This window comes from Rana temporaria, chromosome 10, assembly GCF_905171775.1.
Source record: "Rana temporaria chromosome 10, aRanTem1.1, whole genome shotgun sequence".
Lineage (NCBI taxonomy): Eukaryota > Metazoa > Chordata > Amphibia > Anura > Ranidae > Rana > Rana temporaria.
Window position 1 is genome coordinate 148678528 of NC_053498.1, and position 25184 is coordinate 148703711.

General features: G+C 45.7%; 1 protein-coding gene across 1 annotated transcript in view; it reads right to left on the reverse strand.

The window, feature by feature from the left end:
• Positions 1–25184, reverse strand: part of LOC120915895 — a 97069-nt gene that overhangs the window by 22766 nt on the left and 49119 nt on the right. The window contains exons 10-17 of the mRNA XM_040326709.1: positions 23466–23538; positions 22967–23074; positions 21046–21260; positions 19538–19689; positions 18150–18389; positions 11211–11367; positions 5684–5756; positions 3476–3514 (exon numbers count right to left, since the gene is read on the reverse strand). Coding sequence (XP_040182643.1) covers positions 3476–3514; positions 5684–5756; positions 11211–11367; positions 18150–18389; positions 19538–19689; positions 21046–21260; positions 22967–23074; positions 23466–23538 — 1057 coding nt within the window. The remainder of the gene's footprint in view (positions 1–3475; positions 3515–5683; positions 5757–11210; positions 11368–18149; positions 18390–19537; positions 19690–21045; positions 21261–22966; positions 23075–23465; positions 23539–25184) is intronic.

The window sequence follows — 25184 nt, forward strand, 5'->3', positions numbered from 1 at the left end:
GCGTTGTGACGTTAAGTGTGGTGAATCTGCAGTGCAAATGACACCTGCAGGTGTACTAACTTCTTACCTTACTGCTGTAAGGTAAGCAGCATTCAGAAAATCAGAGGGGGTAGATGATCGCTCGGGGGAGAAGGGGGAGGGTTTCCCAACCATTCCTCCTGGGGGGGGTTCCTGATTTTTCATCATTGTGGTGATTGTGGCTTACAGCTCATGAAAACCCCAAATCCACAATCTCAGAAAATTAGAATATTACATGCAATCAATAAAACAAGGATTGTACATATCACGATACCGGACCTCTGAAAAGTAGAAGCATGCATATGCACTCAGTACTTGGTTTGGGCCCCTCAATGCGTTTTTGGCATGGAAGCTCTCAGCCTGTGGCACTGCTGAGGTGTTATGGAAGACCAGGGTGCTTCAATAGCGGCCTTCAGCTCTTCTACATTGTTGGGTCTCATGTCTCTCATCTTTCTCTTGGCAATGCCTCATAGATCCTCTATGGGGTTCAGGTAAGGAGAGTTTGCTGGCCAATCAAGCACAGTAATCCCACGGTCATTGAACCACGTTTTGGTGCTTTTGGCAGTGTGGGGGAGGTGCCAAGTCCTGCTGGAAAATGAAGTCATCATCCCCATAGAGCTCGTCTGTGGAAGGAAGCATGAAGTGCTCCAAAATCTCCTGGTAGACGGCTGCGGTGACCCCGGACTTAATGAAGCACAGAGGACCAACAGCAGCAGAGGACACGGCAAATCATCACAGACTGTGGGAACATCACACTGGGACTTCAAGCATCTTGCAGTGTGTGCCTCTCCATTCTTCCTCCATACTCCGGCTCCTTGGTTTCCTCCATTTTTCCTCCATACTCCGGCTCTTTGGTTTCCTCCATTCTCCATCCATACTCCGGCTCCTTGGTTTCCTCCATTCTCCCTCCATACTCCAGTTTCTTGGTTTCCTCCATTCTCCCTCCATACTCCGGCTCCTTGGTTTCCTCCATTCTCCGGGTCCTTGGTTTCCTCCATTCTTCCTCCATACTCCGGCACCTTGGTTTCCTCCATTCTCCCTCCATACTCCAGCTCCTTGGTTTCCTCCATTCTCCGGCTCCTTGGTTTCCTCCATTCTACCTCCATACTCCGGCACCTTGGTTTCCTCCATTCTCCCTCCATACTCCGGCTCCTTGGTTTCCTCCATTCTCCGGCTCCTTGGTTTCCTCCATTCTTCCTCCATACTCCGGCTCCTTGGTTTCCTCCATTCTCCCTCCATACTCCAGCTCCTTGGTTTCCTCCATTCTCCGGCTCCTTGGTTTCCTCCATTCTCCCTCCATACTCCGGCTCCTTGGTTTCCCCCATTCTCCGGCTCCTTGGTTTCCTCCATTCTACCTCCATACTCCAGCTCCTTGGTTTCCTCCATTCTCCGGCTCCTTGGTTTCCCCCATTCTCCGACTCCTTGGTTTCCCCCATTCTACCTCCATACTCCAGCTCCTTGGTTTCCTCCATTCTCTGGCTCCTTGGTTTCCTCCATTCTTCCTCCATACTCCGGCTCCTTGGTTTCCAAATGAGATGCAAAATTTGCTCTCATCAGAAAAGAGGACTTTGGACCCCTGAGCACCAGACCAGGTGTGTTTTTCTTTAGCCCAGGTAAGACGCTTCTGACGTTGTTTGTTGGTCAGGAGTGGGGTGACAAGAGGAATACGACATTTGAAGCCCATGTCCAGGACCCGTCTGTGTGTGGCGGCTCTTGATGCTCTGACTCCAGTCTCAGTCCACTCCTTGTGAAAGTCCCCAACACTTCTGAAAGGCCTTTTCCTGACAATCCTCTCCAGGCTGCAGTCATCCCTGTTGCTTGTGATCCTTTTTCTTCCACACTTTTCCCTTCCACATAACTTTCTATTAATGTGCTTTGATACAGCACTTTTAGAACATCCAACTTCTTTTGCAATTACCTTTTGAGGCTTTCCCTCCTTATGGAGGGGGTCAATGATGTTTTTTTTGCACAACTGTCAGCTCAGCAGTCTTTCCCATGATTGTGATTCCTACTGAACCAGACTGAGAGACCATTTAAAGGCTCCGGAACCCTTTGCAGGTGTTATGGCTTAATTATCTGATTAGAGTGGGACACTTTGAGCCGAGAATATTCCACCTTTTCACAATATTCAAATTTTCTGAGATTGTGGATTTGGGTTTTTTCATGAGCTGGAAGCCATAATCATCACAATGATGCCAAATCACGGCTTGAACTATCTTGCTTTGCATGTAATGAGTCTCTCTCATATATTACTTTCACCTTTTAGGTTGCATTAGTGAAACAAATGAACTTTTGCACCATATTCAAATTTTTCGAGAATCACCTGTATATATATATATATATATATATATATATATATATATATATATAAAATATCTCCCTGGAGAAGAGAAGCTTGAGAGGAGATTTGATAGCAATATACAAATATCTCAACGGTGATCCCAGGGTAATTATGAAATCTTTTAGTCCCAGGGAGTGTAAAGCCTCGTACACACGATAGGTTAACCAGAGGACAACGGTCTGAAGGACCGTTTTCATCGGTCAAAACCGATCGTGTGGGGGCCCCATAAGTTATTTAACCATAGGATAAAAAAAGCCAACTTGCTTTAAAATTAACCGATGGATTCCTAACCGATAGGACAAAACCGATCGTTAGTAGGCACAACCATCGGTTAAAAATCCACGCATGCTCAGAATCAAGTCGACGCATGCTTGGAAGCATTGAACTTCTTTTTTTTCAGTGTTTTACGTCACCAAGTTCTGACACGATCGTTTTTTTAACCAATGGTGTGTAGGCACGACCAGGGGTGGACTGACAACTCATGGGGCCCCCGGGCAATAGAAGATTATGGGGCCCCCGGGCTTAAGATGGCCACCACGCCAGGAGGCATTGCATAGGCAGGGCAGCTAAAATCTCAGGATTTTCACATCAAAAGCATGTCGGTTTTGGACATATCAGGGACAGATGTAAAAAAAACACAGATTTTTACATACTGTCCCTTTTTTTATTGAGCCTGGCAACCCTGATGGGGCCCCCTAGTGGCACAGGGCCCTCGAGCAGTGCCCGAGAGTTCCAATGGTCAGTCCGCCCCTGGGCACGACGGACCATCAGTCAGCTTCATTGGTTAACCTAGAACAACGGTCCTTCAGACCGTTGTCCTCTGGTTAACCTATCGTGTGTACGAGGCCTAAGAGGACACATTGGGCCACACGATGAGACTGGAAGTGAAGCCATTTAAGCTGTGTAGAGGGTTTTTCACTTTCTGGGTGGTAAGGATGTGGAACTCCCTTCCACAATCGGTGGTGTCAGCAGGAAGTATGGATAGCTTTTAAGGAGACTCCTGGAAGTGAATCTTAGCGAACACAATATATGGGAAATGATACACACCAACACAGGTCGCACTGGATGGACTGTTGTCTTACCAACCTAAAATTCTCAGTGTAAAAGTTTACTTACCGCTAGTAGAATTTCCAGCGTAATAGTAATCATAATAAGCTGAGATAAAAAACAAAATATCTGTTAATTGGAGACCTCAACCGGACTGATACTCATTCTTCTGGATATCATATACAATATTCACAGTCACTGTAGGCTGAAAATCTCTGTGTAGTGATCTCCATAGAAGTTAAATCATTTGTAATCCCTCAAAAACTTTATCCCTGACCTGTCCAATAGACCCCACATCTCTCCATAAGTAGTACCTGTCATCAGTGGCGGCTGTTTTTTTTTGTTTGGGGGGGGGCAGAAAACAACTACCCCCTTTGTGGCACCTCAAGACCCTTCACTGTCTCCAACCCTTCGCTGTCTGCCGGTCCACTAGCACTTACCCCATCTAGCCGGCGGGCACATAGGGCAGCGGCGGGTATCGGACATCGGTGGGCACATTGGGCTGTCGGTGGACATCAGGCTACGGCTCCTGTGTCTTCTCCGTGCTTCTCCTCCCCTCCTCCTAGGCATCCAATAGGATCGCCTGTCATTTCAGCCAATCGGGTAGCGGGTATCAGACCCGCTTCCTGATTGGCCCGGGAGGAGGATCAGTGTTGCAACAGCGAATAAACACAGCTGGGTGAGCTCCAGACGCCATGCTCTGCGCTCTGAGCCAGGGATGGACTGGCCATTGGGACCACGGGGAGTTTCCCGGTGGGCCGATGGCTCATTGGGCTGGCTTCAGTGACAGCGGACTGCTGCCCCCCTCCGCTCCTCTGTCTCTCCCTCCCTGCAGTGCTCACCTGGGGGTAACAAAGAAGCAGGGGGAGGACCAGAGGAGCAGGGACGACGACGGAGGAGCATGGGGGGAGGGGACAGACAGCTGACTCAACAGCTATGGCCTGGAAGTTTCTCACTTCTGCCTAATCCGATTCTGCTGCGGACAAAAAAAAATGGGTCCTGTGCGAGTTTTATGCAAATTCAGCCATACGATCTTTATGTCTGAAATCGCATCGCACAGAGATCGCATGTGATTTTCACTGCAGTGTGGGGCGAATCACATCCGATTTCTACCATCGCAACAGTGTGATCCGGCCCTTAAAGTGGCCAAAAGTGATTATTTTTTTTAAAACAGCGCAAAACTAAATAAAATAAGACATAAGAACATTTAAAGCACCCCCACCACCTAGTGCTCTCACACAGCAGCAGTGAACGCACATGCTTCGGTCCCACACACAAGTGTAAACAGTGATTGCAACACACATATGAGGTATCACTGCAATCGTCAGAGCGAGAGCAATAATTCTAGCACTAGACCTCCTGTGTACCTCTAAACTGGTAACCTGCAAAGGCTTTTAAAGTGTGGCCTATGGATAATTTGAATTACTGCAGTTTGTCGCAATTACACGAGCGCGCTCAATTTTAAAACGTGACATTTTGGTAATCCGTTTGCTTGCCATAACATCATCTTTCACATTATCCCTCAAAAATGGGCTAACTTTACTGTTTTTTTTATTCATTAACCACTTCAATATTGGGCATTTTCACCCCCTTCCTGCCCAGACCAATTTTTGGTTTTCATCGCTGTTGCACCTTGAATGACAATTGCGCGGTCATGCTACACTGTACCCAAATGAAATCTTTATGTTCCCCCCCCCCCCCACAAATAGAGCTTTCATTTGGTGGTATTTGATCATCTCTGGTTTTTATTCGGCATCCGACAGGCGCACGCACGGGAGTCGGGGCGTGCGGGGGCGCGCCCATGCCTCCGGTGGCGCGCAATGCCCCTAGTGGCCTGCGTGAGAGCCGACGTATAGCCACGTTCTCTCGCGCAGGGGAGCCGACCTGCTGCCGTAAAATGACGGCGGCTGGTCGGCAACCAGTTAATATAGATATATATAAAATGGTTGGGCATTCTAAATAATTTTCTAGTAAAAAAAAGTAATTTTTTACATGTACAGTATATGAGAAATGTCCAGGTATTGAGTGGGAGATATTGATCAATAAAGAAACATTTTATTAGAACGGGCAGTTTCTCCTTACTTCCTGGTCAGGTGAGAGGTGTCATACAGAACAGGAAGTGAGGGAAAATCCCCCCCAAAGGTAATAAAGACAGCAGGTAATATTATCCAAAAACGAAAAAAGGACATGATTTGTCTGGAGTTGGACTTTAATAAATGTGACTGAAGGATCATTAAAAAATGACTGTAACAAAACTGTGAACCTGAGATGACTTACCTGCATCCATAAAGGTTCTAGCGTTTCCTGAAATTGGCTGGGTAATATTTGATACGGATTGAGAGCTGCAATACTGTAAGAAAATAAAATAAAATTCAACAGAAATTCCAGACAAGTGAAATTGATGAAGAAACTAAAAATTTCCCTCGGCGGCTGTCTCGGCTCCTCCTCGCAAAAGCTTTCCACCTTCATGTGAGCTCGCATGGTGGAAAGCTTTTGCGAGCGCGCTCCCGTGATACAGCGGCGGGCATAGCCGCCGACTGTATCACTTGGCCCCGCCCCTCCGGTGCGCCGCGTCATCCGCTGTGATTGACAGCAGCGCCAGCCAATGTCTGCGCTGCTATCAATCCGTCCAGCCTAGCCAATCAACGGGCAGGCTGGCAACCGAAGAGGATCACGTGGACGCGCGCGGGACTTTCGAGGGGTCAGGTAAGTAAAACGGGGGTTCGGGGGGGGGGGGCATTACCGTCGGATGTTTTTTCACCTTAATGCATAGGATGCATTAAGGTGAAAAAACATTTACCTTTACAACCCGTTTAAGGACCTTACCTGTTTTTCAGATTTGGTGTTTACAAGATAAAAACATTTTTTTTGCTAGAAAATCAGTTAAAACCCCCAAACAATATATATATATATATATTTTCTCACACCCTAGAGAATAAAATGGCTGTCATTGCAATACTTTTTGTCACACCGTATTTGCGCAGCGGTCTTACAAGCGCAGTTTTTTGGGAAAAAAATCACTTTTTTTTTATAAAAAAATAAGACAGCAGTACAGTTAGCCCAATCTTTTTTTATATTGTGAAAGATAATGTTACGCCGAGTAAAATGATACCCAACATGTCACGCTTCAAATTTGCGCCCGCTCGTGAAATGGCGTCAAACTTTTACCCTTAAAAATCTCCATAGGCGACGTTTAAAACATTCTATAGGTTGCATCTTTTAAGTTACAGAGGAGGTCTAGGGCTAGAATTATTGCTCTCGAGCTAACGATTGCGGTGATACCTCACTTGTGTGGTTTGAACACCGTTTTCATATGCGGGCGCTACTCGCGTATGCGTTTGCTTCTGCGCACAAGCTCGTCGGGACGGGGAGCTTTAAAAAAAAAATGTTGTTTTCCGATTCATTTTTATTTGTTTTTTAATTTTTACACTAAAAAAATAAATAAAAAAAATGGGTCACTTGTAATAGAAAAAAGCATGACAGGTCCTCTTAAATGAGATCTGGGGTCTGGGGGTCAAAAAGACATCACATCTCATATTTAGAAAAAAAAAAAGAACACATGGGCGGAAGTGACGTTTTGACGTCGCTTCCGCCCTGATATGATATGGAGACGGGTGGGGGGCCATCTTGCCCTCACTCGTATCCCAGCCGAGCAGGAGGAAGACCTGATCACCTCCGCCGCTGCCGTCGGCTCCGGTAAGCAGCAGAGGGATCGGGAGAGCGGCGGGAGGGGGGGCCCCTCTCCCGCCGCTGATAAAGGTGATCTCGCTGTGAATCCGCCGCGAAGACCACCATTATTGTTTGAATGACCACTCACTGAAGAGATGGATATCTCGGTTGTGGCAGCAGCTGCTACCGTTACCGAGATATCCATCTTTAAAAAAATGACGTATATATACAGTGAGCGGTCCTTAAGTGGTTAAGGTTGAGTATGACACCATCAATTGTCCTTGTTAGAGGTAAGACTGGGTTTGGGCTGAACCCAAGCTTATCCCTAGTCCATGTTATGGCTGCAGATGGGCAGAACTGTGAATTGTGGTGGTGGTGGTGGTATCTCCATATCAGAAACCAGCCCATGATTCTATTCATCCGTTTTATGTGGAGTTGGCCATTAATTCAGGTTTCATGCTCATTACACACAGCAACGTTCCACCTGATTGGTTTTCATAAACAGTAGAAGATCAGGAGGGAAGCTGGCATCTTTATGCTTGGTGGTGTCCATTTTTTTTTTATCGTTTTGGCCCCAGAAACTTCCAAGCATCTTAATAAGGCTGTGCAAGGATCAGAAAGCCAACTGTGGACATTGGAGTAGCACAATGCCTTAAAGTGGTTGTAAACCATTTACAACAACTTTAACCTACAGACATGGGCGTCCGCTCCATAGGGCAAGGGGGGTCGTTTGCCCCCCTGAAATTGCCAGGGAGAGCCAGGAGCAGGGCCAAACTGGCCCTGGGGCAGATTTAAGCGATGACTGCAGCGCTCCCCTCCCCTCTAGTTGTCCCTTATTAAGAGTGCCTGTCCCTCTTCTGGAATCAAATCCATTTGTCCCTCATTCTGAAAGGTTCCTCTTTTAGACCTGATATAAATATACTGTCAATATAGTGTTGTGTTTCAGTCAAGGGAAATAGGTGCTGTGTAATGTGAAGGGGTCAAGTGATGGAGGGTGCTGTGTAATGTAGAGGGGTCTAGTGATGCAGGGTGCTGTGTAATGTAAAGGGGTCCAGTGATGCAGGGTGCTGTGTAATGTAAAGGGGTCCAGAGCTGTGGGGTGCTGTGTAATGTAAAGGGGTTCAGAGCTGTGGGGTGCTGTGTAATGTAAAGGGGTCCAGAGGTGCAGTTGTGGAGAGGGGTACACAGTAGTGACAAAGAGATATTGAAAGATGCAGGGGGCACAGTGGGGTGTTTTCACATTTTAACATGGGGGGGGATGCTTTTAACCCCCGCTAGCGGTCGAAGAAAGGGTAAAATGCGACTGTGTATCGCCGCTGCCGAAGCCCCCCTCTGAAAAAATTTCAGCGGATGCCCATGCCTACAGGTACGCCTAGATTAAGGCTTACCTGTAGGTGCTCGAAATATCTCCCAGACCTGCACGGTCTAGTAGATATTTTCAAATCGCTGTAGGGCGATTACTTCGGCGCATGCGCCAGATTTAGAAAGGGCATGCTGTGCTGTTTCTATCTTGGGTCATGCCATTAAAGGCGGCTCCCGCGGGAGTGACATCACGCGTCGCCACACAATTCCGTCCAGTCACGGAGCCGGAGTTCGCGGCCCCAGGAAGGAAGAAAGGTGAAGAATGGACGAGGAAGACGGGGACATCGCGGGCTTCTTCTGCAGGTAAGTGTCACATAACGGGCTACTGTGCAATGCATAGTAGTCCATTATGCTTTACCTTTGCAGGGAAACCAAGAGGAAGTAACACCCATCAGGGGGCTAGTAGAAGCTCATCCAGAGAAAGAAAATGCCTGGGGCTTTGAGAGCCTCTTGGATCAGAGGGCCAATTGGGCAGATTACTATTAATATGGCTTCTTTAGGCACAGAAATCACAGATCACCATCATGAGTCTTAGGCCGTGTACACACGGGCAAACATGTACGATGAAACCGGTCCGCCGAACCGTTTTCATCTAACCATCGTACAGAAATCCGCGCGTAAACAATACGCGGGGCGTGTCCGCAGTGTCGCCGCGACAATGACGCGGCGACGTGGGCGGGCCTGCCAGTTAAATGCTTCCACGCATGCGTCAAAGTCATTCGACGCATGCGAGGGATGGCGGGCGCTCGGACATGTACGGTAGGTCTGTACAGACGACCAAACATGTCCGAGCGGGCAGGATTCCAGCGGACTGTTTTAAAACAAGTCCAGGAATATTTGTCCGCGGGCAAATGTTTGCTGGAATTCGGCACGCTCGGGCCTACACATGACCGAACATGTGTGCTGAAACTGGCCCGCAGACCAGTTTCAGCAGACATGTTTGGTCGTGTGTACGGGGCCTTACTGTAAGAGAACTGTTAGAATGCGCCTGGCGCGCACACATGCGCACATTTGCGGGCAACAGAAGATTCCCATAGGCGTCAATGAGCATTCACGTGCGCATCGCACTGCATGCATGCGCAGGAGTGCACCCCCGCCACAATTGCCGCCAGACGGCCTATTTAATGGATGCTCTGACTTCTGACAAGTGCTGACTGGTCTTCAGCTGTGTCCTGATATTCTGAACCCTGTTAAACCCGGCTTGATTGCTGTTGCTGAACTTTGGCTTTCCACGACCCTGCTTTGGACTCTGATTACTGGTTCCTGATCCTGGCTTCCCGTCTGACCTTGCTTCTGCTTATACCTTGATTACCTCGCTGCCTGCCTGTTACCGAACCCAGCTATCCCTGTGACCTTGCTCCTGTCTCCTGATTGGCTCAACGTTGTCTCTGAGTGCCTGTGCTGGCTGTCCATCCTCTCAGCTTCCCTGGGTCCAGCTCCTTACGGGATGCTCTACCTGCACCTCCAAGCCTGCAGCTCCATCTACAAGTTCTGCATGCAACACTGCAACACTTAGGCCCCGTACACACGACCGGATCGATCCGCTGGGATTGATCCGCGGATCAGTTCCAGCAGATAGATCCGGTCGTGTGTACGTCCGAGCGGACATTTCCCGGCGGATAAAAATCCAGCCGACGGATTCCCAGCGGATAAAAATTTCTTAGCATGCTAAGAAATCTATCCGCTGGGATCCAGTCCAGCGGACTGATCCGGTCGTCTGTACAGACTCACCGGATCAGTCCGTCCGCTCCCCTCCCTCCCATGCGTCGTAATGGTTCGACGCATACGTGGAAGTATTTACCTTCCAGGGTCGCACACGTCCCCGCATCATCGTCGCGGCGACGGCGCGGCACGTCACCGCGGATGTATTCCGCGGGGATTTTGATCTGATGGTGTGTACAGCCATCAGATCAAAATCCGCCAGAGGATTTATCCGCTGGAAACGGTCCGGCGGACCGTTTCCAGCGGAAATTCTCTCGTGTGTACAAGGCCAAACAGGCACTAGTGTTCGTCCTAACCTTAGCCACCATTTGTTCCACCTCCAGTGGGGCTTGGGCTGGAGATACAAGTGTAGTGATATAAATGTATAGCTTGGAGTCCGGTTAGATAATTGATAATTAGGTGTTAGTAAGATGACTATAAATTATATTGTCCCGCAGCAACAAACCAGGCTTTCCAGAGAGTGCATTTATTTTATTTCCAATACAGAACAAAGTCCAAATTCCACAGATGATACAAATCCAGCAGAGTAAAGCTATGCCGAGAATATACTCAGTGACAAGACTGACTTCCAGGATTATATCCCCTATCCACTGAATAGCTGAGCAATTTGATTGGCCGTCTTTGATCTACATCCTGTCTTTCAGAGTGACAGATAATGACCCCAGCCTGAGACGGCTTCAATCATCACCTATTCCTAACCTTGCATTCTTGCATACTAATGAGCTTCCTCTAATATGTAATTAGATTACATGTGGCCTGAGTAATGGTTTGATTGGTTTGATTTGTAAAATAGACCCATCCTGATCCCCTGTACACTGACAATCGACAAGCCTCTTTTGATGTGTAACATGTAATTACAGGTTTGACGTGTAAAATCCTGGACTGAAATCTGGCCTGGTCAATTTTGGACTTATAATATAATAATACAACATATATATATATATATATATAACATCCCACATAAATCGGCCAACATATTACAACATATATTACAACAACAAGGAAGGCCGACCTCATAATTTCAGACTCCTACCAGGTACGTGACACTTACCGAGTTACAATCTTCAGTGCAGAGTACAAGATCGGCATAGAGATAGACGGTGTAAGAATTGGTAATCTGGAAGACTTTCATAGCAAACCAAGCTTCACTGCCGGCTCCATTGATTCCCACTGTTAGCTCATCAGCAGATACATCACTAGCGGGACACCTGGATACAGAAATCTTTCATCAGCTTTCAGTTACCCTAATCTAAAGATTAGTCACAATACTGATGCATACTATTACAGCTGAACAATATATAGGCTGCGTTCGTCATTTATATATATTGTGACACGTCAGGGTTTCTTTGTTCAAAGGTTGTGCCAAAACAGTAAGTTGACTCTACGCCAGATAAAGTTTTCAGGGCTTTCCTGCCCATTTGTATTGAAAAGAACATCAAAACTTCCCAAAGGTATGTCTTCCCACGCAGGGGGTCTTACCACCACTGTAAAAACACCGCATTCAGCCTCCTGGCTCTCTTATGGCAGCTTTACTGCTTCAAGTATCTCTTCAGGGTCTTCCTGATCATTAGTACCTTTTTGGTCCTCCTGACCATGAACCATGTCCGAGTGTTGATGCACAGACGCTGCATCCCAACTCTGCATCTTCTGTACAGATTGCTAGCTGCTCTGTCCCTCATGGGCTCTCTTCACAAGCTCGGGCCTTGCTCTGTCCTGATATGGACACCATGGTGCATAGGAGCGCCTTTCCCGGCTCCCTTCACACTCTGAAGCCTCGTACACACGACCTGTTTTCCCGGCAGGAAAACTGCCAGGAGAGCATTTGGCCAGGAATCCCGGCCGTGTGTACGCTCCCTAGCAGCGTTGCCAACCTACCAGATTGAAATTTGCTGGCACGACACCCGAAATTTACTGGCGCAGCAACGTTATTACTGGCATTTCACAAAAGTTACTAAATTACATTTTTAGGTGCAAATTTCAGTATTTAGGCCACAAACAAGTACACTAGGCAAATAGCAATGTGATTTAAGGTAGATATTAAAGTGGAGGTTCACCCTAAAAAAAAATTCTAACAATACATTGAGAAGACTGATTACACTGCGGGTATGCTGTTTTTTTTTTTTCCGTACATACCTCGTTATCGCCGTTTCATCCCTCGGCTTCCGGGTATGATTCTTGCGGGTCTTGGCGTTCCTAGTTGATTGACGTTCCTCCGACCGGCGCATACTGCGCTTCACGACTTTTCGACAGAAGCCGAACGTCATTGCGCAATGACGTTCGGCTTCTGTCGGAAAGTCGTGACGCGCAGTATGCGCCGGTCGGAGGAACGTCAATCAACTAGGAACGCCCAGTCCAGCAAGAATCATACCCGGAAGCCGAGCGATGAAACAGCGATAACGAGGTATGTACGGGAAAGAAAAATATACAGCATACCCGCAGTGTAATCAGTCTTCTCAATGTATTGTTAGAATTTTTTTTAGGGTGAACCTCCACTTTAAGGTAAAGAAACATATTTTTGTTATTTTAGATATAATAAGGGCAAATTATTTAGTCACATCACCCCCTGCCTTCACCCCCCTCTGCGGTGCCACAATCTCCCCCAGGCCACCTGCCTCCATCCCCCTTTGCGGTGCCACCAACAACCCCTGTCTCCATCCCCCACCCTCTGCGGTGTCACCATCCCCCTCTGCGGTGCCACCAACACCCCCTGCCTCCAATCACCCCCTGCCACTAACACCCCCTGCCTCCAATCTCCCCCTGCCTCCGTTGCCCCCTGCCTCCATCCCCCTCTGCGGTGCCACCGCAGCCACCATCACCCCATGCCTCCAATCACCCCCTGCCACCAATCTCCATGCGCAGTTCCAAGCCGAACCGATCTTGGCTATTTTTATTGGCACATTTCCGCAACCACGGACATATACGAACGGGGGGGAAAAAGTGCCAGTTTTTTCCCATCAGGAAAACAGCAAGAAATCCCGACGGGAAAATATAGAACCTGCTCTCTATTTTCTCTCGTTGGGTTTCCGGCAGAGTGTTTCCTGCCGAGAAAACCGGTCGCCTGTATGCTTACCTGCAGGGTAGAAAAACCGTGCATGCTCGATAACACTTTGACGCATGCGCGGTAGCATACAACGATTGGGTGTAGCAAGATGTCGGCAATGAAATCGAATGTGACGAGACACCGGCTCGTCGAAGTCGATGACGTCACCGCAAGCCTGCCAGGAATCCAGTCGGGAAAACCGTTGTTTTTTTTCCCGCCGGGATTCCCGGTCTTGTGTACAGGGCTTTAACGCCATCAGGAGGATAGGGCTCTGAGCTCTATCTCTGACTGTCATATGAGACTGAGCCATTAGTGTGCTTGCTTCCTACAAAATCTGGTGTAAACCACCATTTTACCCAGTGGCACAGGGGGGGGGGGGGGGGGGGGGGTCACCCTGGCACATTATATCAATTATAGCTGAACAAGACATTATGGCCCGGATTCAGAAAGCAGTTACGACGGCGTATCTCCAGATGAGTGCGGGCCGTCGCATCTCGGCGTCTGATTCATAGAATCAGATACGCCTCAATGTTGCCTAGATACGAGCGGCGTAAGTCTCCTACACCGTTGCATCTTAGGGTGCAATATTTACGCTGACCGCTAGGGGCAATTCCCTAGACTTCCGCGTTGAATATGCAAATTAGGTAGATACGCCGATTCAGAAATGTACGTCCGCCCGTCACATTTTTTCACATCGTTTACGTCGGGCTTTTTCCGGCGTAAAGTTACCCCTGCTATATGAGGGGTATCCTATGTTCAGTATGGACGTCGTTTGCGTAAGTCGTTCGCGAATAGGGCTGTACGTAAGTTACGTTCACGTCTAAAGCATTGACGATTTACGGCGTAATTTCGAGCATGCGCACTGGGATTCTTTCACGAACGGCGCATGCTTCAAATACGTGGGGTCACAATTCATTTAAATAAAACACGCCCACATCATCCACATTTGAATTAGGCGGGCTTACGCCGGACCACATACGTTACGCCGCCGTAACTTAGGGCGCAAGTTCTTTCTGAATACGGGACTTGCGCCCCTAATTTACAGCGGCGTAACGTATCTGAGATACGTTACGCCCGCCGAGAGATACACCAAATGTATCTGAACCCGACCCTATATCTGTTACTCAGCAGCAAAGTCTTTCATATACATACGCAGTGACCCATATTTCTTCAAACTTCAGAACTTATTAAATCTATATGATTTTCTTCTATGATTAACCAGCTCAGTACCGGGGACTTTCACCCCCTTCCTGCCCAGGCCATTTTTCATCTTTCAGCGCCGTCACACTTTGAATGACAATTGCTCGGTCGTGCGACACTGTAGCCAAATACATTTTTTTCAGAATTTTTTTCACACAAGATTTATTTTCGTGGTATTTAATCACTGCTGTGGTTTTTGTTTTTTCCTAAAAAAAGACCAAAAATTCAAAAATAAATACAACTTTTTCTAATGCCGCGTACACACGACCGTTTTTCATGACGAGAAAAATTCAATTTTTTAGAATTGGTCGTGAAAAACGGTCGTGTGGGGGCTCCAGAGCATTTTTCTCGACGAGAAAAATGTCCGTTAAAAATTTAGAACCTGCTCCATTTTTTTTTACGCCGTTCTTTTTCACGTTGTGAAAAACGGTCGTGTGTGGGCTTTAACGAGGGAAAAAAAAAAACGCCCATGCTCAGAAGCGAGATGAGAGCGCTCGTTCTGGTAAAACTAGCGTTCGTAATGGAGATCGCACATTCGTCGCGCTGTAACAGACTGAAAAGCACGAAGACTGAAAAGCTCAAATCGTCTCTCACCAAACTTTTACTAACACGAAATTAGCAAAAGCAGCCCAAAGGGTGGCGCCATGCGAATGGAACTTCCCCTTAATAGTGCCGTTGTACGTGTTGTATGTCACCGCGTTTTGCTAGAGCATTTTTTTTTCGTGAACGTGTGTATGCAAGGCAGGCTTGAGAGGAATTGCGTAGAGAAAAACGTTTTTTTTCCATGACATGAATAACGGTCGTGTGTACGCGGCATTAGTGTCTGTCAGTAAATTTTGTAAATAAGTCATTTTTCTCCTTCACTGATGTGCGCTGATGAGGCGGCACTGATGTGCGCTGATAGGCTGCACTGATGGGCATTGATAGGCTGCACTGATGGGCACCGATGAGGTGGCACTTATGGGCACTGATGAGACAGCACTGACTAGGTGGCACTGATAATCCTGTATAATAATAATAATAATTAATAAGGAGGCGCTCTTATGCCGCACTGATAAGCACTGATGGGCACTAATAGGCGGCACCGGTGTTCACTGATAGGCAGCATGGATAGGCGGCACTAATGGGCGGCACTGGTGTTCACTGATAGGCAGCATGGATAGGCAGCACTGATGGGCGGCAAGTGGTTAATGTGATGACCAGCCATAGGGATTTCATGGTACCCAGTCCCTTGGATCAGCTGGGTTCAGTGGGCCTAATCCTCAAAAAACTGGCGCAACGTAACTTTTTCCATTTAAGTTACACCGCCGCAAAATCTCTAACTAAGTGCCCGATCCACAAAGCATTTACCTAGAAATTTTGAGCGGTGTAACTTAAATCGGGCCGGCGCAAGGCGTTCCTCTTCTCCAGGGGGCGATTACAATTTAAATGAGGCGCGCTCCCGCGCCGGCCATACTGCGCATGCTCGTGACGACGTGCAAAGCGCGAAATTACATTACGTCGGGCTTTGTGGATTGCGACGGGACAATAAAGTTGCGTCGGGTAAAAAAAAAGATACGGCGCCAAAAAAAAAAATTTAAATTTAAAAAAAATCGCGTCGCGAGCAAGAAAGGTCTGTTTTTACAAGGTGTAAACAGTTTACACCTTGTAAAAGCAGCCCTAATTTTGCGTTAGCAAAATAAAACTTACGGAGAAAAAACGAAGCTGAAAAGCTTTGTGGATCTCCGTAAGTCCTAATTTGCATACCCGAGGCGGCATTTCGACGGTACTGCATCCTAAGATCCGGCAGTGTAATTCAATTACACATGCCGGATCTTCGTCCTAACTATGGAAAACTGATTCTGTGGATCAGTTCCATAGTTAGGACCAGGGAATACGACGGAGTAACAGCAGTTACTCCGCCGTATCTCTTTTGAGGATTTGGCCCAGTATCTCTAATGATCTTCCTCCTGATTAGTGTTGCTCACGAATATTCGTATTGCGAATATTCGGCTCGAATATGGCATATTCGAGTATTCGCGAATATCTCGAATTTCGCGGCCAATATTAATTAATTAATTAATAAAAAATTGCGAAATTTCGCTAATGCGAATTTATTGCGAACATTTTGCAAATTTTTATTTTTTTTTTTCTGATTGGCTCTGATGCAAAAGAAGGGCGGAGAAAGTATTCTCGAATATTCGGAAATCGAATATTCGGAATATTTTATCAAAAAAAAAATGTTGTGAAATATTTTGGCAACTGTGGTAGGAGAACTCTGATTGGCTCTGATGCAAAAGAAGGGCGGAGAAAGTATTCGCGAATATTCGGAAATCGAATATTGGTGATATTTTATCGAAATTTCGCTAATGCGAATGCGAAATTGATTGCGAGATTTTGACAACTCTGACAACAATTTCACAACATTTTTTTTTTTGATAAAATATTCCGAATATTCGATTTCCGAATATTCGAGAATACTTTCTCCGCCCTTCTTTTGCATCAGAGCCAATCAGAAAAAAAAAAAAAATTTGCAAAATGTTCGCAATAAATTCGCATTAGCGAAATTTCGCAATTTTTTTTTTTTTTTAAATATCACGAATATTCGATTTTAGCGAATATTTCACGAATATTCGGCTATATATTCGTGATATATCGCGAAATCGAATATGGCGTATTCCGCTCAACACTACTCCTGATGGCTATTTACCCAGTGCCACTTATAAATGGCCCAGAATAAATAAAAGATTGCCCACCATTGATAAACCTACAGTGGAACATAGGTGGTTAATGTGATATATTGTTTTGGGCACTTATGCTGTGTACACATGATCGGTTGGACCTTTTTCATCGGAAATTCCGATCGTGTGTGGGCCCCATCGGTCTTTTTTCCCATCGGTGTAAAAAAATAGAACATGTTTTAAACAAAGGAATATAGGAAATTCCGATAGTCTGTGTGGAACTCCATCGGAGAAAAATCCATGCACGCGTCGTATCTATGCGCCTGATTCTTAGAATCAGTTACGCATAGATTTGACTAAGATACGACCGGCGTAAGTCTCCTCCTTAACTGTATATTTACGCTGATTTACGCCTAGAATATGTAAATCAGCTAGAAAAAGCCTTACGTTTACGTAAGGCTTTTTCCGGCGTAAAATTACCCCTGCTATATGAGGCGCAGCCAATGTTAAGTATTGACGTCGGGCCAGCGTAGAATTTTCCGTTGATTACTTTGTTTGCATAAGTCGTTCGCGAATAGGGCTGTGCGTAATTTACGCTCACGCCAAAAGCATTGGCTTTTTTGCGGGTTCATTTGGAGCATGCGCACTGGGATACTTTCACCGACGGCGCATGCGCCGTTCGGAAAAAGCGTCATTTACGTGGGGTCACAATAAATGTACATAAAACACGCCCACATCTTCCACATTTGAATTAGGCGGGCTTACACCGGCCTATTTACGCTACGCCGCCGCAACTTACGGAGCAAGTGCTTTGTGAATACTGCACTTGCCTGTCAAAGTTGCGGAGGTGTAACGTAAATAGGATACGCTACGCCCGCTCACAAATACGCGCTCCCTACGTGAATCTGGCCCATAGTGTGTAGGCAAGACTGATGAAAGTCAGCTTCATCGGATATCCGACAAAAAAATCCATCGGATTTTATGCCATCAGAAATCCGATCGTGTGTACACGGCCTTAGTGAATTATTTCTGTAGTCAAAGTTAACAAAGAACACACAGAAATTGTTAACCCAGTGTATTGTGTACTTACCCGTCCTGAAGAAGATAGTACTTTTGGTCGCTTGATTGGTCAGGAGAGGCATAAATATTCACCACTTTGAGCTTGAAGGTGTTCACATCCAGATCTGGTATGAACACTACAATGTAGATGGTATCTCCTACATACAGGGTGTCGGAATCTGAGAGCTGGGTAATAAATTGGTTGTCTTTATAGGCCATCATGTAGAACGAATAACTTCCATCTGCTGTAAGGTAGTTTATTACTCTCATCCTGGAAAATAAACACACAACAGGTTACTGTAACGGTCAGGGGTTAACGCCGTTACGATATTCCATTCCACCAACCCAAGACAGCTTCCGACACACCACAATCCAGCAGACAGGACCCATTGGATTTTCCCCCAGAAAAACGAGACACACAGCTCTGTTTCCAAACAGAATGACACTTTAATGGTAAACTCAGGTTTCTTATATACAGTTAGAAAGCTTGCTGCAGGAATCAAAGGGACAATGACACACTCCACCCACAACATCACACAATGGGTGGCAACGAGTCCCCCTCAATCCACATCTTAGACAGACTTTCTGACTCCGCGATAAGCTATTCTCACCTGCTACACAATCCACATTCCTTTAGTGAACATAAGTCAGACGTCTGACCTTTAGAGTGTGTTAACTCACAACACATATTATCATCAATAGAACTTTCACACAATACAGGGTTAGTTAGTATAGCACCATGAAAAATCTTAGGAGCCAGTCTTAATTAACACAATAGACAATAGAATGCAATCACAGCAAGCTTTATCACTACAGCCAGGTAGCTGGAGGCGATTAACATCAATTAACATCTTAACAGTCTATGTTCCACATTGAAGGAGACACTCTATTGACCTGTTGTGTTCAGAAGGAACAACTTGTAATATTCCAAGATATCCTGCAATACATGAATTATCCTTACTGTCCCATCTCATGTAATTCAAGATATCATTTCTCAGTCATCCTATGTCCCTAGTGGACATAGGATGACCCTAGACACAAGAGTCATTGGTGAAGCTGACACAGGAGTACCCCACATCCTTCAAGAGCCTCTGGGTCCCACGGGCCATACCGTTACAGTTACCTACCTAGAAACCCTTGTAGGTATGTGGCCATACATCTATGTTTTTATACAGAACTGAGATATTTGCACTGAGGATAAAGAAAGAGGAAACCTATTAGATATCTTCTTCGGTGTATACTGGTGGGGGAGGTGACGCTGATATACAAAATGAGAGTTTCAAATGCGTAACAAAAGATACGACGCCGCACACTCAGAGATACGCCGTCGTATCTCCTACCTGAATCTAGCCCAGAGTGTATCATAGGAGATAGTCGGCACGGATTTCTAAAACACCAACATTATGTAATAATAATTACCAAAATATTGGTGGCAGCCTCAGAAGACTGACATCCATATTCAGCGGGTAAGAGCAGGAAATATTCAAGATAACGTCATTTATTATTCGGATTGGATTCGTCTTGGCAATAAAAGACAGCTGATTTGTGTATATGATATGAGTTTCAGTTACCTGTAGAGAGAAGAAGCACAGAAGTCATTAATCAGGGTCTGAAAACTTACCGCCATACAGTAATCTGCGCATTGCAAATAGTTACAGTACACTTAAAGGGGTTGTAAAGGTGCAATTTTATTTTTCCCTAAATATCTTCCTTTACCTCAGTGCAGTCCTCCTTCACTTACCTCATCCTTTAATTTTGCCTTTAAATGTCCTTATTTCTTCTGAGAAATCCTCACTTCCTGTTCTTCTGTCTGTAACTCCACACAGTAATTCGAGGCTTTCTCCCTGGTGTGGAGTGTCGTGCTTGCCCCCTCCCTTGGACTACAAGAGAGTCAGGACGCTCTCTACGTTGCAGATAGAGAAAGGAGCTGTGTGTTAGTGGGCGTCCTGACTCTCCTGTAGTCCAAGGGAGGGGGCGAGCGCGACACTCCACACCAGGGAAAGGGTGTGCTTGTGAAGCGGTGGGCTGGTGAAGCAGTGGGCTTGTGAAGCGGTGGGCTTGGGAAGCGGTGGGCTTGAGAAGCGGTGGACTGGTGAAAGGGTGTGCTTGTGAAGCGGTGGGCTGGTGAAGGGGCGGGCTGGTGAAGCGGCGGGCTGGTGAAGCGGTGGGCTGGTGAAGCGGTGGGCTGGTGAAGCGGTGGGCTGGTGAAGCGGTGGACTGGTGAAAGGGTGTGCTTGTGAAGCGGTGGGCTGGTGAAGCGGTGGGCTGGTGAAGCGGTGGGCTTGTGAAGCGGTGGACTGGTGAAAGGGTGTGCTTGTGAAGTGGTGGGCTGGTGAAGCTGTGGGCTGGTGAAGCGGTGGGCTTGTGAAGCGGTGGACTGGTGAAAGGGTGTGCTTGTGAAGCGGCGGGCTGGTGAAGCAGCGGGCTGGTGAAGCGGTGGGCTGGTGAAGCGGTGGGCTGGTGAAGCTGTGGGCTGGTGAAGTGGTGGGCTTGTGAAGCGGTGGGCTGGTGAAGCGGTGGGCTTTTGAAGCGGTGGGCTGGTGAAGCGGTGGGCTAGCATTTCTGGGGAAGGTAGAGCTGAGAACAGTGTCTACAGGAAAGCACGAGGTGTTGCACAAATGGGCTGTTGATGAACTAACTAAAAAGACTGTTAGTTCCCGGAGGAGTGAACCCAGTGGAGCTGTACAAAGGGATCAAGAAATGTGCAGGAGGAAGAAGTGGAAGCTGTGAAAAGGGAGGAAGTTGTCCCTGGTTTTGTTTGTCATTTTTCAAGTTAGGCATCCCATAATCCCTAACCCCATCCAAGTTATTATCCCCTAAATTTAAACAAAAAAAAACAAGCTCAAAGACTGGCTATACTGTCTTTATTGTATCTGTTTTTACTTCTCTTGTATAACAAACAGTCAGACGGTGTCAGGAGAACTTACCGCAGGAACCGTGTTACAGTCCGAGGTTACCAATGGACGCTGAAGGGTCATCTCCGATATTCCATTCACATTCTGATTTACTGCGAAACACTCGGGGTCGGTGCTGTTCAGCCTGATATCAGACGTATTATAACCGTTTGCTTCCAACCAACATTTTGACACTTGAATATTGAAAATTCCTCCAGTACAAGTAAAATTTGGAGATGGAGGGCTTCCTGAAAAAATAGTAAATTCATTCAGTATTTCTGAGATGAGAAGGTGACGGTGATGTGATTGATGTACATTATACACTATAGGAGTTTTCTATATATACCCACTTGTGACCAGGGACTGGGGAGAAAGCTGTCATAGAGCCAAAAGATTTAAATACAAATTAAACTTCCACTTTACATACATAACATTGACTGTTGGTAGTCCATGCAGTCCTCCTTATACTCCTTACATTGGTGATCAGTGTAGTGTCCCCTTACATTGATGATCAGTGTAGTGTCCCCTTACATTGATGATCAGTGTAGTTTCCCCTTACATTGATGATCAGTGTAGTGTCCCCTTACATTGATGATCAGTGTAGTGTCCCCTTACATTGATGATCAGTGTAGTGTCCCCTTACATTGATGATCAGTGTAGTGTCCCCCTTACATTGATGATCAGTGTAGTGTCCCCTTACATTGATGATCAGTGTAGTGTCCCCTTACATTGATGATCAGTGTAGTGTCCCCCTTACATTGATGATCAGTGTAGTGTCCCCTTACATTGATGATCAGTGTAGTGTCCCCCTTACATTGGTGATCAGTGTAGTGTCCCCTTACATTGATGGTCAGTGTAGTGTCCCCCTTACATTGATGATCAGTGTAGTGTCCCCCTTACATTGATGATCAGTGTAGTGTCCCCTTACATTGATGATCAGTGTAGTGTCCCCTTACATTGATGATCAGTGTAGTGTCCCCCTTACATTGGTGATCAGTGTAGTGTCCCCTTACATTGATGATCAGTGTAGTGTCCCCTTACATTGATGATCAGTGTAGTGTCCCCCTTACATTGGTGATCAGTGTAGTGTCCCCTTACATTGATGATCAGTGTAGTGTCCCCCTTACATTGATGATCAGTGTAGTGTCCCCCTTACATTGATGATCAGTGTAGTGTCCCCCTTACATTGATGATCAGTGTAGTGTCCCCTTACATTGATGATCAGTGTAGTGTCCCCCTTACATTGATGATCAGTGTAGTGTCCCCCTTACATTGATGATCAGTGTAGTGCCCCCCTTACATTGATGATCAGTGTAGTGTCCCCTTACATTGATGATCAGTGTAGTGTCCCCTTACATTGATGATCAGTGTAGTGTCCCCCTTACATTGATGATCAGTGTAGTGTCCCCCTTACATTGATGATCAGTGTAGTGTCCCCTTACATTGATGATCAGTGTAGTGTCCCCTTACATTGATGATCAGTGTAGTGCCCCCTTACACTGATGATCAGTGTAGTGCCCCCTTACATTGATGATCAGTGTAGTGTCCCCCTTACATTGATGATCAGTGTAGTGTCCCCCTTACATTGATGATCAGTGTAGTGTCCCCCTTACATTGATGATCAGTGTAGTGTCCCCCTTACATTGATGATCAGTGTAGTGTCCCCTTATATTGATGATCAGTGTAGTGCCCCCTTACATTGATGATCAGTGTAGTGTCCCCTTATATTGATGATCAGTGTAGTGTTCCCTTACATTGATGATCAGTGTAGTGTCCCCTTACATTGATGATCAGTGTAGTGTCCCCCTTACATTGGTGATCAGTGTAGTGTCCCCCTTACATTGATGATCAGTGTAGTGCCCCCTTACATTGATGTGTGTTACATGCACTTCATATGGTTTATATGAAAATTCAATATTTTGTTTTAAGTGGCATGAGACCCACGATACCATACCTCGTATGAATGTATAGAGAGTTGAATTGCACTGGCAGGTAGTAGTACTATTGTCACAAAACTCATCATAAGCACAGGAATCACTTCCACAGTATACAGGCGCAGACACTGGAGAGACAGAAAAACATTAAAGTTCATTCTTCTGGATTTCTCATACAATATTCACACTCACTGTAGGGTGAAATAATTGTGTAGTGATCACCATAGAAGTACAAGTGTTTGTAATTCCTGACAATGGGCAATTTGCTCCCTTATTTGTCTGTTAATTATATGGGACACATGGAGCAATAAAGGTAATTTTTAGTAGAAATTTAGAATTTGGATGAAAGGTTTAGCACTTGGAAACACTTTTTGAAAGATAAAAAGTGCATTTTATATACAACTATACAGATAAGACCAAAATGAGGGACAAGTGAGAAGGAAAGAGGGACAGAGGGACATTGCTCCAAATCAGGGACAGTTGGGAGCCATGACAAAGTGTGACCATGAGATGATTTACCTGCATCCAAAAAGGTTCCAGTGTTTCCTGTAATTGGCTGGATGATTAGTGATCCGAATTGAGGGCTGCAGTTCTGTAAGGAAATAAAAGTAATTCAACAGAAATTCCAGACAAGTGAAATTGTCTAACGAACTTCAAATTGCATCCATGAAACACTGCAGTTATGCTAAAGTCCCAACTGTTGTAATATTAATATATATATATGTGTAGGTATGTATGGCACAATATATTGTATTGCATTACCATATTGACCAGGAATTCAGTTGAACTGTCCAAGCCAGCTGAATTCTAACATATCAAAGGAACAGCTGAAGACCCTTAGATGTGTTAATCTTATGCAAGACTACCTAGGTGTGTGTGAGGTGGCCCGTTAACCTCAAAGGTTATATTGTTTACATACGTTAGGAAGTATTTATTGATGGTAATTTGACTTGAGGGGGGGTATTCATTTATGAGAAACATTTGGTTGGGGTCATTATCTGTCACTCTGAAAGACAGGATGTAGATCAAAGACGGCCAATCAAATTGCTCAGCTATTCAGTGGATAGGGAATATAATTCTGGAGGTCAATCTTGTTACTCAGAATATTCTCTGTATATTCTCTGAATATGGCACAGGTCTAGAGCTGATCTAGTCAAATGGGACTTTGAATTACTCTGTTGGATTTGTATCATCCGTGGAATTTGGACTTTGTTCTGTGTTGGAAATCAAATAAATGCACTCTCTGACGACTTGAGGTTGCTGCGGAAAAACATAACTTATAGTCATCATACTAATACCTAAATATCAATTATCTAACCAGACTCCACTATATATGGCATCACTACACCAATGTCCTCTTCGTGTTCCTCTATCTGTGTTATCACCACAAAGGAAACGGTGGAGAATGCGGGCACAGCAGGTTCTTACCTCACTCCAATGGTGAGACTTCCCTGGAATAGTTTACATTTCCCCTCCACATTGGTTTCAGTCTCTTGAAGCCATATTCTCTGGTCACCTATTTATTGTACATTGTATCACTTTGTGTTCCTCTATCTGTGTTATCCCCACAAAGCAAACAGTGGAGAATGCAGGCACACCATGTTCTCTCCTTTCTCCAATGGTAAGACTTCCCTGGAATAGTTTACATTTCTATTTCCACATTGGGTAATATGGCTTCAAGAGACTGAAACCAATGTGGAAAGAGAAATGTAAACTATTCCAGGGAAGTCTCACCATTGGAGTGATGAAAGAATCTAGGGTGCCCGCATTCTCCACAGTTTCCATTGTGGGGATAACCCAGATAGAAGAATATGCAGTGATACAATAAATAGGTGATTGGGTCATTTGGCTTCAAGAGACTGAAACCAATAACCTATTTATTGTATCACTTGTTGGGGATATCTGGTTTATCCCCACAATGGAAACAGTGGAGAATGCGGGCACCCTAGATTCTTTCATCACTCCAATGGTGAGACTTCCCTGGAATAGTTTACATTTCCCCTTCCACATTGCTTTCTGTCTCTCTAAGCCATATTCCCCAATCACCTATTTATTATACATTGTATCGGGTCAGCATGACACCATCAATTGTCTTTGTTAGGGAAGAGATTGGGTTTGGGCCGAACCCATGCTCATCCTAAGTCCATGTTATGGCTACAGGAGATGGGCAGAACTGTAAATTATGATGGTGGCATCTCAATATCCGAAGTCAGCAAATGACTTTAATTTGCCAATTGT